General features: G+C 50.7%; 1 protein-coding gene across 1 annotated transcript in view; it reads right to left on the bottom strand.

Annotated features, from left to right (window-relative positions):
• Positions 1-15470, bottom strand: part of SCD5 (stearoyl-CoA desaturase 5) — a 155669-nt gene extending 140199 nt beyond the window's left edge. The window contains exon 1 of the mRNA XM_057547376.1: positions 14931-15470. Within this exon, the coding sequence (XP_057403359.1) occupies positions 14931-15171 (241 nt within the window). The 5' untranslated portion in view covers positions 15172-15470. The remainder of the gene's footprint in view (positions 1-14930) is intronic.
• Between the last annotated feature and the right edge of the window lie 989 nt (positions 15471-16459).

The following is a 16459-nucleotide window of genomic DNA, read 5'->3' as shown; positions in this document are numbered from 1 at the left end:
TATTAACTAAAGCATGAAAGTGATCATATTGACTATAGATACACGACAGGATAATGGAAGAGAGTATATAAATGAACACTCATTTACTGTTTATCCTTTTGGGAAATGCTGACATGCTTAATGAGCCTCACTCCAACCCAGCAGCACTTAACCTTTTTAAAGTCACAGGCTCTGCTAAGAATCCAATGGAAGAAAAACGCCAACACACACAAAACCTATTTTGGGGGCTCATGAAACCACTGAGGCATCCAGCCTCAGCCCAGAACCCCTGCTCCAATTGCTAGGACAGCTAAGGAAGGTAATTTGAAGGCTATTTAAGGCTTGTGTCCCTAAAATCACTTCTCCTTGTTGGCTACTTCCTGCCTGTACACAAAGCTGATCGTGGGGCCAACCTACAAAACGCCAGAATTATTAACAAGTACCTCTTTCCCACTGGTTGAAGAGACCTTAGGGGTAACAGACCAGAAGCCAGTGATGGGAACAAAATGTTCAAAGAATGGAGACAAGAAGCAGTGAGAGAGAACCTGGGCGGGGGTGGTGGTGGACAGATTTTGACAGGGCGACAGCATATCTTGTGGGCAGAGAGGCACAAAATCCCCATTCCCTGTTAAATAGGATCTGACTACCACCAGACTGAGGTGGATGAGCCCAGGCCAAGGGGGAGACTGACACCCACATCCCCGTCACGGCCACCTGGGTACATCCCTGGGCAATGCTATCCGATCCATCCCCACTCCAGAGCCACCCATGAGCCCGGTGCCCAAACCACTGCTGTGTAAGTCGGTGCCTCTCAAGGCAGTGTCACCTGAGGGTGCCCAGCAGGGCTCAGGCATCAGAAGGACATTCTCGCAAGGCCTGACTGCCCCTTACCAGCTCTGGATCTTGGGCAAATGAGTCCGCCCTGCATTCTGCCTCCTCAGATGCAAAATGCAGACGATACCAGGACAAGTCCACAGTCCCTCATCAAAACCCAAGGGTCAGATGTGCTTCAAGGTTCAGAATTGTTCAGATTTGATAAAGGTAATAGAGTGCCTATGCATTATGGTAATACCCAAGGTGGGTCTGTCACACAAGACATCAATACGAACATTCAGACTAAAAAGGATAAACAGTTTAGGTCAGATTTTGCCACCAAATGCATTCATTGGGTTAAGCTTCCCCTCTACTTAGTTATGAAATAATTTTGTTTGCAAAGTTTTGCTGTTGTTCAGAACAGCCGTGAAGACATTAAGGCCCTGTAGGATTATTGTTGTGTGGATTAAAACAGTTACAATGCCCACCGCCTCTAGCCATCCCTGCACCTCAGGCCCACTTCGGTCCTGGCATTCATCACACTGAGTTACAATTCTCCTAGGTCTGTCTCCTCTTCTAGATCGTGAGCATCTTGTGGGCAGGAATGATAGCTTGCTCACCTGTGTATTCCCAGCATCTGGCCCATGCTGGGCACATGTCCATAAATGTGTGCAAAATACAAGTTAATTAGTCATCTAAATCTCTCCACCTGCCTGCCTCCAAGCAGGTGGAAAAGCGCACCCCAGAAGTGCTCCCTCACTTGCTCCTGAACCCGGGTACACATCAGAACATCAATCTGCCTATTCAGCATCATCACGACGGTGCGGGAACCTCTTTGGCACTTTCAAATACTTTTTTCATAAACCCAATTCATGTCCACTAGGAATGGCCCTGACCAGGGAGAGACTTGGGAGATGAGAACTTTTGCTAATCAGCAAAGCTATATCTGAGTCCAGACTCTTGCCTCCAGCCTTTAGACTGAAGAAGCACCTGGCAGCCCCAGGGGGCCAAGGAGGCCCACCTGTCTGTTTGCTTCTCCGGGAGCTGCTCCCACACGTCGCACAGTCTGGGCACAGCGCCAATGCGAGCTCTGCTTTCAGGACTTTGCATCTCTCTTTCTCTGTGAAGACTCCACGCCTGCCCGGGTTTGGAAGCCTCTCTGCTGCCTCTTCACACTTACCTCTGAATGAGAGAAACCCAGCCCGGCTCCCCTGAGCAAGGCTGAATGAGCCCCGAGATCTAAACTGGCACGAACTACAGCTTGAGAACCACTCGTGCTAAAATGGAAGAGGACTTGGAGAGCGCAGCGCCTTTTCAAGAGAACGGAGAGGAAGATTCAACAGCGGGAGGAACTGAAACAGCCACTTGGATTACTGTCCTAGGTGAGGGTGGTCACCTGTGTCACCTGGTCACCTTTGTCACGTGGCCACATTGACAGGATGCAGGTTAGAATTAAGCCCACTGCCGCCCATCGGTTGCACAGTGAACATCTAGAGCGTCTCCCCAGTGGTTGTCATCTCTTGGTGGGTCAGAGTCATTTACAAGGGTCCTTGTATCTCAGGTAGCAGAGGAGCCTGGGTCCAGGACGCCCCTAAAGTGTGCCTTGTCCCAGGCAGGGCTACACTGTGTCCCCGCCTGCCTGGTCTAAGAAGTATTTGCTCCTCAGCAAATGAAGACGACTGGAAAGCCCAGACCCTCAGAGATGAAAGGGGCCCGAGAGAAGGGCTCCACCGACCTCCATTCTTTGAATGGACACGTTTCCTGAACGCGGTCACGTCTATACAGCGGATTTCCTGCACCAACTCGCTGTCTGGTCCTGGGATCGATAATAATGATGCCACCGCTACTCGTACCGGGGCTGCCTTCCCGGAGGGGAAGATCAGGCAGGGGAGGCGCTGAGGCTGCGCAGTTGGCTGCCGCACCTGAGTCCACTCCGCAGTCCTAAGAAAGGTTTCAGGGCCCTCTTCCAAGCAGGTGGAGGTTTCTGCCTAGGGCTGTTTGTTTGAGGCTTTCTCCTGGGTTTTCTTCACCTCTTCTGAACAGCCTTCCACCCCAGGGATGATCCAAGCACCTACCCCCACCCCGCCCCAGGAAAACAAGCTCACTCCACACCACAAAGCATTCCGGGTCCGGGTCCGGGTCCGATCACAGGTTCTCCTTCTGCTTTAACTCTCCTCTCTCCAGTGAAACTCCCACCCCCTTGGGATCAGCCCTGTGTAAGAAGCTGTGTGCTGAGAGAGGAGCCCCTGCAGCTATTCCCATTCCCCAAATGCTGCCTCTTATCAACCCTAAGGAATCTCGGGCTAGTGGAATTGGAGGCAATGTAACAGCCTTGCACCTGTTCTGAGACGGGGCACGTGTGTGGGGATGTGACATTAAACTGCTAGGGACACAGCATCACTCCCAGGTCACCTGCCTCCGGGTCACAGCACCTCCAACCACAGGGTATAAGAGCTACCCGTGGCACCTGTTAAAATGGAGAGTCCGGGTCGCTCCCAGAGGTTCTCATCCTGTAGGGCCTGGGTGGAGCTCCCGTCTGGGTAGAGCCCCCTGATCTGCACGTTGCACGAGCAACTCAGATGAACCCCAATACACAGTCCGCAGACCAGCCTGAGAACTACTGCCTCGCTCATTACCTATGTCTGCTTCTCAGTTTCTACCCCTTCCCGCTTCTGAAAACTGACCCTCACAAATGTTTTCCCGCAAAGAGCTGGGGGAAGTTGGTAGGGGAAAGGTGGCCCCCGAGGTTTTCCATGAGGACGATGTAGCCAGAATTACCCCAACTAATACTGGATACTTAAGTATATACAGATGCAATTGTCTTGAATTTGCTTCAATCTAATCCGAAAGGGGGGGGGGGAGCTATAAAGGACATTGCTAGGATACCTGATGACATTCAGCTATCCACTGTGGATTAGATAATATCAAGGTTGGGACTTCCCTGGTGGTCCAGTGGTTAAGACTCTGTGCTTCCAAAGCAGCGGGGGCCAGTTCCATTCCTGGTGGGTGAATTACGATCCCATATGCTGCTGGGCATCGCAAAAAAAAAAAAGATAATATCAAGGTTAAATTCCTGGTTTTGAACATTGTACTGTGATTGTATTCTTATTGTTAGGAAATACATACTGAAGTATTTAGAGATAAAAGGACACAATATCTCCGACTTATTCTCAAATGGCTCAGAAAAAATAGTAGTCACACATATGTATACATATACACATAGAGAATATGATAAAGCCAATGGGATAAGATGGAAATTGTTCAGTCTGCGTAGAGTAAATGGGAGTTCCCTGTACTGTTCTTACAACTGTTCTATGTATCTGAAATTATATATCAAAGTAAAAAGTTACCAAAAAAAAAAAAAATCCCCAGGTGAGGGGTGGGTGTGGGGATAGAGACTCCATTCTCTTTACTTTTATGTATGTTTGAAATTTTCTATCATTAAAACAATTCCCTGTACCAAGCCTCAGGTATGGTTTGAGTGGCACCGACCCTGGGCTGCTTGGAGCCTAGACACCGTCCACAACATCATGGGCAATGACCTGTGAGCTAGGAGTACCACCTGGATTAGCGGTAAGGTCCTCCACGTTCTGTCCTCCCAACTCCCAACACTTAGCGATACACCTTCACAATCTGACTTTTCCAATGTTATTTTTTTCTGATGATTAATATCAAATCTTTCGGGGAGAATCTTACATAAAGGCAATTATAAACTAGAAAATAAAAATCACCTTTTAGACACACATTGCCTCTATCACAAAAGAAGTTTTTATTAGGACAGGTGATTTACTTTCAACCCCAGAACTTAGATTGGGCCCTAATACCTTTCCTTACATGATATAGGATATAAATTTAAGCCAGAATGACTGACTGATTTTTTCAAAGTTCTCATTCAGTTAAAATAGAAAAGGATAGAAGCTGAAGATTATATGAATCATATGATAACAAGAAAATGCATATGCAGAGATGATATTAAAAATATTTGAGTACATCATAGGGAACTATATTTAATATCTTATAATAATCTATAATGGAAAAGAATCAAAAAAGGAATATATATATATATAAATCTCCAAATTACTTTGCTGTATATGTGAAAGTAACACAATATTGTAAATCAACTATACTTCAATTAAAAAAAAACTGACAACCCACAAGGGCACCAACCAATCGAAACCAATCAATCAGAACAGATTTATTTTTAGATTTAAGCCCTGCAACTGAGCCAGGTATTGGCCCTTTAGCTCTTGGATTGTTGGGAATTCCAGGAGCACCAGGGAAGGCACAGTTATCCAATGATTTTAACCACTGGGCGAACACTGACTGACTACCAGCTCTGTGCAGGAAGGAATATTAGCTCTAATAACTATGCTTTATTCCAACCCTCGTGGGAGCTCTGCCAAGTTTAGGTTCATACCCAGTCTATGCTCAGAGGGTAGCTCCAGATGGAGTCAAGACCCTGGAGTAATTCAAGCAGAGCTCAAAAATGTTAATGACTCACCCATTGGTCAGGAGCTAGGGAGCCAAACACAATGGATTTGGGGGTGGGAGATGGGAGGGGGAGATATGTGGGCATTATTCACACTTGCTAATAAATACCTTCTTTTGCTTATAGAGACTCTAGGGCAAAACAAATGCTTTCAGGGACACTCCAGTGACTCACAGGCTGAGAATAGAGACGATCTTCATTGTAACCATCTGCAAAAGCTTCTTATGAATGTATTTATTAGAGGAGGGAACCGACAAACTACTCCAGGAAAGTTACATTTTAGAAATTCATTTCTGATTTCATGCATAGAACTTTTAAAGAAGTAAGAGTATTTTCCACTTCTACTCATGCCAAGAGAACATTAAGTTGGATACACTACTTGGGGAAAATCACAGCTGTTCCTCTGAGTTATAAAAGGTAGGAGGGTAGAGACCAGGTCTCTGTTTTTTTACACAGTGCCTGGCTCAAGACCATAGGAATTTAATTGCCTGCTTGATAAATGTTTTTTGACGATGAGGTGGAGGATGCTTTGGGAGATGGCCTTGCTCATTCAGGTCACAGGTTGCATTTACAGCCATTGTCTCTTTAGGGAACCGAGCTAAAACCAATACAGCCAAATTGCGAGGGCATGATGGTATGCATACAACAGACAGTGATACAGGAAGAAAACAAATTTAAACCTGAGTTCTAAACTCTATTCTTGTACCTCTTCATTTCCAAGTCCACTGGTATTTGATTTTTTTTTTTTTTTTTTTTTTCCATTTTAAGGGCAGGACTTCCCTGGTAGCGCAATGGTTGGGAAGCCGCCTGCCAATGCAGGAGACACGGGTTCGAGCCCTGGTCCAGGAGGATCCCACATGCCGCAGAGCAACCAAGCCCGTGCGCCACAACTACTGAGGCTGGCGCGCCTAGAGCCCGTGCTCCGCAACAAGAGAAGCCACCGAAGTGAGAAGCCCACGCACCGCAATGAAGAGTAGCCCTGGCTCGCCGCAACTAGAGAAAGCCCGCGTGCAGCAGCGAAAACCCAACGCAGCCAAAAATGAATAAATAAATTGATTTTTTTAAAAAAAAGAGTACCTGCTGGGTGAGATTAAGTGGACTTTTTTTTAAAGTGGACTTTTAAATGCCCTTTTAAGTAAAATTTGAGGCAAGAGAACAGAAATCTGACCGTGACGTCATCACTGACGTTCTGCATCACCTGAACGATGAAGACAATGACCAGCCAAGAAAACCATTCATCAGCCTGAGGAAAGTGTGTCACCATGGAAAACCTTGGTAAAGAACACATTCTAAGTCACTCACTGTCCATCTTTTTCTTTTTAATTCCTTTCTCCCACAAGGCATTTAACACTTCCCTGTGCCCAGAGCAACCTTCCCCAGCCCCGTCTCACCCCATAAAAACCCAGAGCGATAGAGAATTCTGCAAGCTCCCCATTGAGGTCAGGGTGACTCCCAGGTGGACTCGGGTGCAGAGGGGCATGCAGGTTCCTGGGGCACTGAGAAAGGCTTCTCGCTCCCCAGTCCTTTCCCCCAAATCACATGGAAAGTTCTCTTACAGGGGCAAAAACATCTTTAAAGTTAAGAAACAACATGAAAACTTTCCTTAGAAAGAAAGGCCACACAAAGATTAAACTCATTCACTCGTCTCCTCCTGCATCCATTCCCCCAGCACAGTGTGTGTTGAGCAGAGGCCATTGCCAGGCTATGGGGAGGCAGATGTGCTACGGGAGAGCGCAGAGCCTCACGGAAAAGGCAGACATTTACACCTCGCTGAAATGACAGCAGGACTGGAGACAAGCGGAGCGGGTAGGGAGTAGAGGGGAAGAGCGTGCTAAAATATGAAATCAGAGCCTTTCCAGGGAATGGAGGGGACACCAAAGAGGGAAGGTCATGAGAGGGAGTAAAGGCAGGCCCGGGAGCAGAGGTGTGGGCTGTCCCAGCAGCCATGCCCTCTGCTCCCTTCCCCCAGAGCCTGGGTTGTGTTTGGCTCTTAACCCCCGCCTCATGTGGCATGTGGCTCAGTGGCTAACACTGATTAGCCTGAATCCCTTGCCAGTGATGGTTTAACAAGGGACTTGGGACACAATCCTGCAAGTGAGACTTGAGGAGACATCAGCTGTGAGATGACCAGGAGGGAGTTTCTCTCTGATGAGACTTCAGGAAGGGGCAGCCTCTCTCTTCTTCTGTAGGACACTGTTGTAACTCCTGGAACTCTGGCAGCCATCTTGTAACCACAAGGAAAACTAAATTCCACAAGGCCACCATGGCAGAAGTGAAACCTGCACTTTGATGTTATTACTGAGTCATCCCACAAGTGCCCTACCTTAGGATTACCTACCAGTGAAATTAGAAATTGTCCTTATCTTTTAAGCCATCCTAAGTTGAGTTTTGTGCTACCTGCAGCCAAAAGCATCCTTTGTGGAAGGTGACCCTTTCCTGAGGCCCCCTCGCCTTTACCAGTTCATCTGGTAAATGAACTGTTAACTGTTTTACCAGTTAAACAGACAAGCTGAATTCCCAAGGGCCATGCACAGAGACTTCCTGTTATTTTTCTCCAGCTCTACTCATGAAAATAAAATTAATTTTCTAGCCCATGAATTAAACATCACTGCTGCCGGCTGAAAGATTTTAGCAACAGCCTTTTGTTGGCAAGAGAAGCAGGATCGGGACATGTGCTAAAATAAGCTACAAAGAGGCAGGAGGGGAGGAGGGGAGGCAAAGGGGAGGAGGCCATTAAACGGAAAAAGAAAGAGTTGCCAAATCCCACCCATGTGCAGCTTCTCTGACCCGTCGGCCTGTGGCCTGACTTGAGGGAGTGATTCTCTAAGTTCACTGCAGATGGGTCACCTGGAGACCTTATCAGTGCAGGTAGTGATTCAATAGGTCCAGGGTGGGGTCTGAGAGTCTTTCTTTTTAACAAGCTCCCAGGTGATGTTGCTGGACCACAGCCTGCAGGGACCCACAGAGCCCTCCGTAATAAGCTGCAGAAATGGGAAGCAGGACATTGAGGAGGGTAGTGAGAACCAGCTGTTTAAGCTCAGGTTCAAGGGAGGAAGTGAGGTGAGAAGAACTCCCCTACACACCTGTACCTTTGAGAAACAGAGGAAAGAGGAACACAGGAGGAGGAGAGAGCCCTGGGTCTGGTATGCCTGTGCTATTATACCCTTGGGGCATTTTAGTAATTTAGTCCTGGGACAATACCCCTGAATCTGTGAGATCAAAGGCCCAGCTGAGACATTATTTCTAGCTCTCCCTCAGCTCTGGCCAGCCTGAGGGAGGTGCCCAGCCCCACTGCACACCTGCTCCAAGGCGTCTGCCTCAGGGTCTTTCCCGAAAATCTTCAGACTCACTCATCCCGCTGCCATGTGTCTGGTCTAGAAGTTATACACCAAGAGCCGCTGGTGTGTGTGATGGGTGAGAGGAGGTGAGAGGCAGGTAGAGGCTGAAGGGCAGCCCCTCCGAAAGCCTGATCTCCTCCCAGTCTTCCTGGTCCTGTTGGATCTTCCTGCCCTGGATCTGGGCCCTGATCACCTTCAGCCTCGCTGAACCACCAGGTCCTTGACTGGCTCTCCCCTCTCCCCTCGGGAGCTCTGTAGCCTGTGGCTACAGTGCCATCTCACCCAAACCCCTTGGCCAGCCAGCCTCGGGCCTCCTGGAGGCTCAGTCCAGCCACCTCCTCCCCCGGGAAGCCTCCCCAACTCCCCCAGGCTGGCACCTGCAGCTAATGCTGCCTTGGCGGTTCTCACCTGTGCACCCGTCTGTCTCGCCAACTGGCGTTAAGTGCCGTGAAGTCAGGGATGGTGTCGGTGCCTGGCAAGTAATGGGTGAGTAATAAGCATAACTGAATATGGATAAGGGAATTAAATAATGGTTCTCAGCCCCGCTGTGCATCAGAAACACCTTAATGCCTTTTTCAAAAAAGCCAGGACCTCACTCCTAGAGATTCCAGTGCAGTAGGTCCGGGGGCGGGGCAGTGCGCCCAGGCTTCTGAATATTTTAAAAGATCCCCAAGTGATTCTGATATCTTTTGACAATAGTTGAAAAGGAAAAGAATGAATGAATTAGTGGACAAGTGAATATGTGACTGCACGTGCAACTGTGAGGCTCTCTCGTGGCCGTTCACACTCAGAGTGAACAAACGGCAGACACTGATGAGGGAGGATAGCGGGTCCCTGCTGGGGTGGCCACCAACCCATTGCCAGGGAAAACAAACTCAGAAAACCAACTGCTTTACCCCTGACCAGGGCTTTCTGACAACCAGGGGGCAGCCGGAACAAGTCCCAGCCACCAAAGGGGGAGCTAAAGGAAGGGAAGGCGCGAAGGGAAGCACCGAGGGCCAAGTGCCTCACTCTCGTTCCTTTCACTCCAGCTGCCACATGCTGCTGGTTGTACCGCTCTTCTCACTATGCAGCTGGGGACGCTGAGGCTACGGGGGGGTGAGCGACCTGCCCAAGGCTATAGCTGGGGGGTGGGCCTTGAACCCAGATCCTCTGACTCTCACGTCCACACTCTTAACCCCAGGGTGGCACTTCCACAGAAGCAGGACATGTCACAGCAGAGGGATGGCGAGACCGCACACCAGAGACTACAGAATGTCAAAATAAATGCTCGACAAGAATAATGCCAACCAAAGACGATGTTGCCTTTTATAAAAATTCAGAGAAACCACCATGACTGTGTCACCCTTTTGTAAATCTCTCAGTGACTTTTCCAAGCAATTATTATGATTTTATACAATACACAAATCAGGACAAGATGAGAGCTAAATGTTACACGAGGTCAGGATAATCTATTTGGATTTAAAGGCTATGCCTTATATTTGAGCCACGAGAACTCCAAGTCCCAGACAAACAGACACGGAAGCCCTGCGGGTTCCCTGACGCCTGGCCCACGGTGGGGTTGGTAGGAACAGAGGGCACTGCATGTCTATCCTCTGGCACCAGTTTGACATTTGCCCTGATTCTTAAAACAACTTTCAGCTCAGTATTACCATCCCTATTTCAGAGACCAGGAAACCGAGGCTCACACACTAGAAAGGGGCCTGCCAGAAGTTGAACTAAGTGGCAATGCTGGGATTCCCGCTCTGCTTTCCACTCTGCAGAGCGACTTCACATTTCAGGATGACAGTGCAGTTGGCAGTGACCTTGACCAGTGTTGTTAGAAAAAAACCGAGTTAATAATGTTAACCTCAACCTATATTTATACTTGTTGGGACTATTAAGCCAGCAAAAGCACACCATTCTCTCGGGTTTCGCTGCACTCCACCCAGCCTGGGGTAGGGCTCTTAGTGCTTGCCTGGTTATGAAAAATGCAAGAGTTGCAACAATGGGCTGGGAATTACAAGATTTAAAAGGAAGATTCATTTATGTTTTTCAGTTTTTTAGTAGTTTGAGCATTAAAGATTTAAAAAACAAAAAAAGATGATTCAAGGAGACAGAAACGGGGAAAAAAGTCAAAACTGAGACCCTAAGACATTTAGGAGAAATGATTTGGCCCTGTTTTTACAGCAATTGTAACTGGCTCTGCTCAAAAAGCCCCAAAGAAAACACCAAAGACCAGGTGAGTTATCAGCTGAACAAAAAGATTCTTCTTTACAAAATAATGGCCTTCTGGAGGAAAACAGGAGGAAGAGAGGATGAAAGAGAAGGGAATGGGGGAGGGAGGAGGGACAGGGGGATCTGTGTTCATTTCTCTTTGGAGACTTTGAGAAAGAACCCTTGTTTCCCAAGCCAAAGCAATCTTTTCTATGCAAGAGAGGCAACGAAGCCATGTTGTGTGCCAGCTTTGTAGAATTGATTGTGCTGCAAGAGGGCCTTTTTTCCTTCTACTAAAGAAAAAAAGCCAGTATCAGGACGAATAATAATAAGAGCAGCTAACAATTACTGGACATCAGCCAAGGTCCAGGCACTGTGCTAAGTAGTTTACACCTATTATCAAATTTAATTCTCACAACTTCATGAGCAAGAAGTATTGATATACCCATTTTACAGGTGAGAAAGCTGAGGTCTGGAGATGTTCATTTGCCCAAGGCCATGCAGCTGGTAAGTAAGTAGGAGAGCAGGGATTCACATTCTCAGTTGTTTCTCTTCTGAGCTGTGCTCACCCTAGAAAACCCGGAGGTAAAACAGAAGTCCGTGGCCACGCATTCTGGGAGCGCCTCAACAATGTTAGGGATTTGGTGGAAAAAGAAGCCCAACAAAGACATCAGGACCATCGAAGGTGTGGATTCAGGTTACCCAAGGCCTGACAGAAGACAGCTCATCTTTGGGCAACTCTCCGAATTGGACAGAATTTGACTGATGGACCAGTACCTTCCAAACCCCAGCCTCTCCTGACCCTCCCTCCTGCTAGACCGCCTCGTCAATTCCTGCCACCGCTCAGATTCCTCGCCATAGGCTGTGTGCCAGCAACCTGAAGGGCACCAGAGAATCCTGTCTCTACCTTAGCAATGGTCACATTTGCCCTGGGGCAAGATGGAAGGGAGCAGGGCATGTTACTGTTTTGCATGCCTGATACTGTCACTGAAATTGTCATGATGTCACCAAGGCATATTTAGGGGACTCGGATGACATTTCAAGGGAAACCAGAAAAGTCCCTCATGTTTTTGGAAACCAGTGGCCAGAACGCCTGGAGACAGGGCAAAGCTGCTGGGAAGGGGCGCCAGGACTCTGACCTCGACACCACAGCTGCAGCTCCTCACTCCCCTATTCCACTCATCTTGGGATTCAGGGCATGAACAAACTGCTCCTTTGGCCAAAAACCCTCAAAGCAGGCACTTTTGTGAGCTCAAGGCTTCAGGTGAAGATATTTCCTCCAGCTGGAGGGTCGTGTTCTCTGCTCAAGTCATAAACTCATCCCTCAGGACCTGCGGGCACCAAGAGCATTCCGTTCTGACAGCCTGCCCACTCAGAAAACTGCAAGGGTAAGAAGAGAAAACAACTTGCTCTGGGCCCAAGGAGAGTCATAAAAAGGTGGGGAGTGAGGCAGTGGAGGAGGTCTGGACTGAACAACTTGATGGGATCTTTCATGGATGACATTTTACTGCCACGCAAATTACTCGTCGCACAACTGAACACCTAAAACATCCTCTGCTGGGTGCTCTGCATGGATGCCTCCTGTTTCCAGGGCAACCATACCTGGGGTGGAGGGTGGCAAGCAATAATAGATGGGCTAGTTAAGCCTACTGCCTTGACAACTCAGGTCCCTGAAGTGGACGAACAGCCCACTGGTGCGTGAACTCAGTCCTAACACTAGACAGAGCCAGTGGGAGAGATGATGAAACGGGCATCCAGTGGGGAGAAATTTGAAGCTCACAGCACCAGGGCTTTCAATGAAAATAACCCTGATCAACAGTCTCCCTATAGATTCTAGCCATCAGCACACTGATCTTAGCTGTCTCTCTCCCTCACTTCTTCTCTCACAAGCTATCCATCAGATAACATTCACTTACTTGGAATGTTTCTAAGTCACAAGTTTGAATCTTGAAAGTACAATATCCACCACTGTCGGCTCTTTTTCTGTTTGTTTCGTTTTTTTTGGTTTGGTGGGGAGCAATGAAACCCAGGTAGGGAGTGAATCAAGATTCAGGGAATGGAACTGATGAAAAGTAGCTAAGGCAATAGACTATGCAGGAAGGCACAAGGATGGGCTTGGCAACATCACCCACAAAGGGGAACCCAGAGTTCTGCAGTGTGTTGACTTCTCCGGGGAAGCTGGAGGAGTTTGAGGCCGAGGACGGTGTCTTCTGGCCAAGGTCTTTCAGAAGAAAGATTCTGTCTCCACCACGGTGAGTGGTCTGGAAAGGGCAGAGGTGACTGGCAAACCTGGAGAGGGGGCCTTGTCCTTGTGGCTCCTGGTGGGATGCCAGAACCAGCGGGTGGGTGGCTGTAAGGGATGGAGCCTGTGGGTCTGTGGAGCTCCAGGCATGTAAGACAATATTTTAAGTGCTCACTTCTCCCTGAGCTCTCTGACACTGCTGCTATTAAAGCTAAGCCCCAATCCCCTGGAGGCAGGTGAGCTCTGAAGTCCAAAGGCACAGTCCTGCCCCTGCAGGGAGAAGGAGTGGGGTGGAGAGGGAGCAGCTCCCTGGAGGATCCAGGGCAATAAGGGTTTTGGTTGGCAGGTGGGGGGAGTGTGTCCATGAAGCAATGACTGAGCATCTCACGATCTAGTCATCTGGAAGTAAAGGAAGAAGGAAGACAGGGAGAATGAAACCAACACATAACAGTAAAGAAGATGGTAGAAAGGACACTGAATTGAGGTGTACTGAGCAGGGGAGGGCTGAGCAGGGAGGTTACCCAAAGCTTAGGGGGCTCTGGGAGGCTTCACAGATCCCCACAGACGCCCCGCCCCTCTCATCATTCCTCAGCTCTGCTCAGCCACACTCCCCTAAGAGGCCCCCATCTTCTGGAAGAGTTTGCTTCCGAGAGCAGGGACTGCAGAGTTTCAGGGGAAGGCTTGGAAACGAGTGGCCCCATTATGAACCCAGGCATTTGGAGCTGACACTATGCTAAATAAGACGCCTTGCCGAAAGAGGTTTTCTTATTTTCTTCCTTCCTCTTCCCCTCTGGGAATAAAAGTAGGTTGTGTTTCGCCTGCCCCCGTTCCTTGGCGATCTCGGAGAGGAGAGCTGAAAGGGCTTCTTGGATCATCTCGTCCAATTCTCAGCCCAGGATATCAAGGCCAGCGCCTTTTGTCCCGGCTAACGTGGCCACTGCAGGGACTGAGGCCAAAACCAGTTGCTGGGGCAGGGGGTGTTGGAAGTGGTTCTGAGGTCAGTCACTGGAGTCACGTAGGGCAGGCACGCGGCCCCCGGGCCCCGGGAGGTGGGGGGCATTGAGGGGGGGCTCCTGGGCTCCCTCCCATGCCGGCAGGGTTGAGGGTGCTAGGAAAGAGGGTGGCGAAAGGGAGAGCTACAGGTGCGGTGACAGACAGGCACTGGTCAGAAGGGATAGGTCCCGGAGGGGATCTGCTCGGCCACGGTCTAAGCTTTGTGCCAGGGGCAGAGCGCTCTCGCCGCGGGGTTGGTGTGCTCGCCGAGAAACTTCTGGGACCGTAGAAGTGCAACTGGGCACAAGAGATCACGGAGGGGGCAGGGATGGGGGCCTTGCAGGGGCAGGAAGGGAACTGGTGTCTTCCATCTCCTGCGCGAACATCAAGACTGATCCGGTGCCGGGTCTCTCCACCCCCGCTGCAACTCCCTTTCTTGTCCTTAACTCGGCCCCAAGGTCCGTGGCCCACAGAGGAGACTGAGAAGCCGAAGGGCGGCAGAAAGGAGCGCCCCTGGGACCCGCCTGGGCGACACAATCATCCCATCGGTCTCCCCGCCCTGGAACCCGGGTTCAGCCGGTGCGCCTCTGCGCACAGCGGTGGCGCCGAAGGGCCCCGACTCCATCCAGGCGCCGCCAAAGGCGCCTAGTCAAGCAGACAACGGGGGAGGCAGAAGTTGAAAATACCAGCACAGAAATACCTGCCTGTCCCAAAGGCCGGACGACTGCAGGCCGGGGGGCCGGGGCGCGTGGTGGGGAGGCGAGCGGAGAGCGGAGGGGGGCTCCGCACCGCCCGAAACCAGCGGCGACCCGCGCCCCCGCGCGCCCCAGCGCCGCCTCACCTCGGTGCCCCGGGCGTAGGGGGCGCCGGCCGGACTTACCCCAGAGCAGAGTGAGCGGCTGGGCTTTGGGGATGAGCGCCAGGGAGTACACGGCCCCCAAGTGGAGCAGGCTCATCAGGAAGACGTTCCTCCAGACGATGTCCTGCCGCCGCCCGCGCGCGCCGGGCTTCTCCCGGCCGCCGCCGCCTCCCTCCGAGCCCTCGACCCCGAAGCCCACACGGATTTCCTCCTTGGCGGTGCGGAAGGGGACCTTCCCCTCGTCGGTGGCCGGGCCTGGCATGGCTGGGGAGAGGCGGGCGCTCGTGGCAGCGGCAGCAAGCAGGCGAGCAGCCGGCGCGGAGCTCTCTGGTGGGGACGACGGCTTCTGCCTTTTAGGAGGGGATTTCCGCACCTCCCGTCCCCGCCTTTCCGGGGCTTCTCTGCTTCCTTCTCTCTTCTTCTGGCGTTCAGCGCGGCTTAAGGGTGCAAATCTTGGCGCCCGGCATCTATTGCTAGCGAGTCGCCCCTACCGCTGCCGGGGCTGAACTCTGCGGCGAGGAACCGGAGGCGAGCGCCAGGGGCCGGAGGGGACGCAGGGGGGTGGGGGGAGGGGGTGTGGAAAAAGCCGAGAAAGCGGCGGGGGAGGGAGCGCTCCGAAGGAGGGAGCTGGGAAGAAAGACCCGCATAGCTACAGCCAATCAGCATCGCCTGTGGGGCTCTTAAAGAGAAAGGCGCCCCCTGCGCCTCCGCTGCCCGGGCTCCCCGGGGCCGGACGGGGCAGCCTGCTCGGCAGGCAGCGGGCAGCCTCCGCCCGCGGGTGGGGGAGCGGTGGTTCCCGGGTCAGGGAGCCTGCAGAGGGGCTCACAGCACTTCTGCAGCTGTTGTTGTCTGTTTCTCCGGTTCCCAGAAATACCCTTCCCTTTTGAAAAGACTTCTTTTTGCTTTGAAGCTACGGGCTGGAGGATTTACAATACTTGCCCCAGGTGGGAACACAAGCTAAGGCCAGATCTGAGTTGAGAATCACAAGTCCCTGTGTCTCCCGGTTCCTATGGCTCCTTGGGCCTGGGGCGGGGGGTGGGGGGGGGCGGGGGTTGCAGGCAGCCGCTCAAATCTTTTTTTTTTTTTTTTTAGAAAACACCTTTATTGGAGTATAGTTGCTTTACAATGTGGTGTGTCAGTTGCTGCTGTATAACAAAGTGAATCAGCTATATGTATACATATATCCCCATATCCCCTCCCTCTTGCGTCTCCCTCCCACCCTCCCTATCCCACCCCTCTAGGTGGTCACAAAGCCCCGAGCCGCTCAACTCCTTATTGGACAGCTTGCAGCCAGACACACAGCAGGTGCTCAAATAATGCCTATAAGTGATGAATAAATGGTTTGGGGGCTGGTTAGTATACAGTAGTGCGCCGACCCATCCGCCACGCAGCTGTTTGTGGCAAATTCTCCGCTAACCAGTGCGTTTCTGGACTGTCTCCTAAGCCTCGAAGTCAGCATTGTTGAGATGGAGCTTTAGAAAAACATCACCCAGAACGTTCCAAGGAAACTTAACCTCAGAAGAATCGTGTCTGCTCATTCCTCCTCTCCC

The sequence above is a fragment of the Balaenoptera acutorostrata genome, chromosome 5, assembly GCF_949987535.1.
Source record: "Balaenoptera acutorostrata chromosome 5, mBalAcu1.1, whole genome shotgun sequence".
Classification (NCBI taxonomy): domain Eukaryota; kingdom Metazoa; phylum Chordata; class Mammalia; order Artiodactyla; family Balaenopteridae; genus Balaenoptera; species Balaenoptera acutorostrata.
Note: the sequence above shows the minus strand (reverse complement) of the source record. Positions and strands in the feature narration are given on the sequence as shown.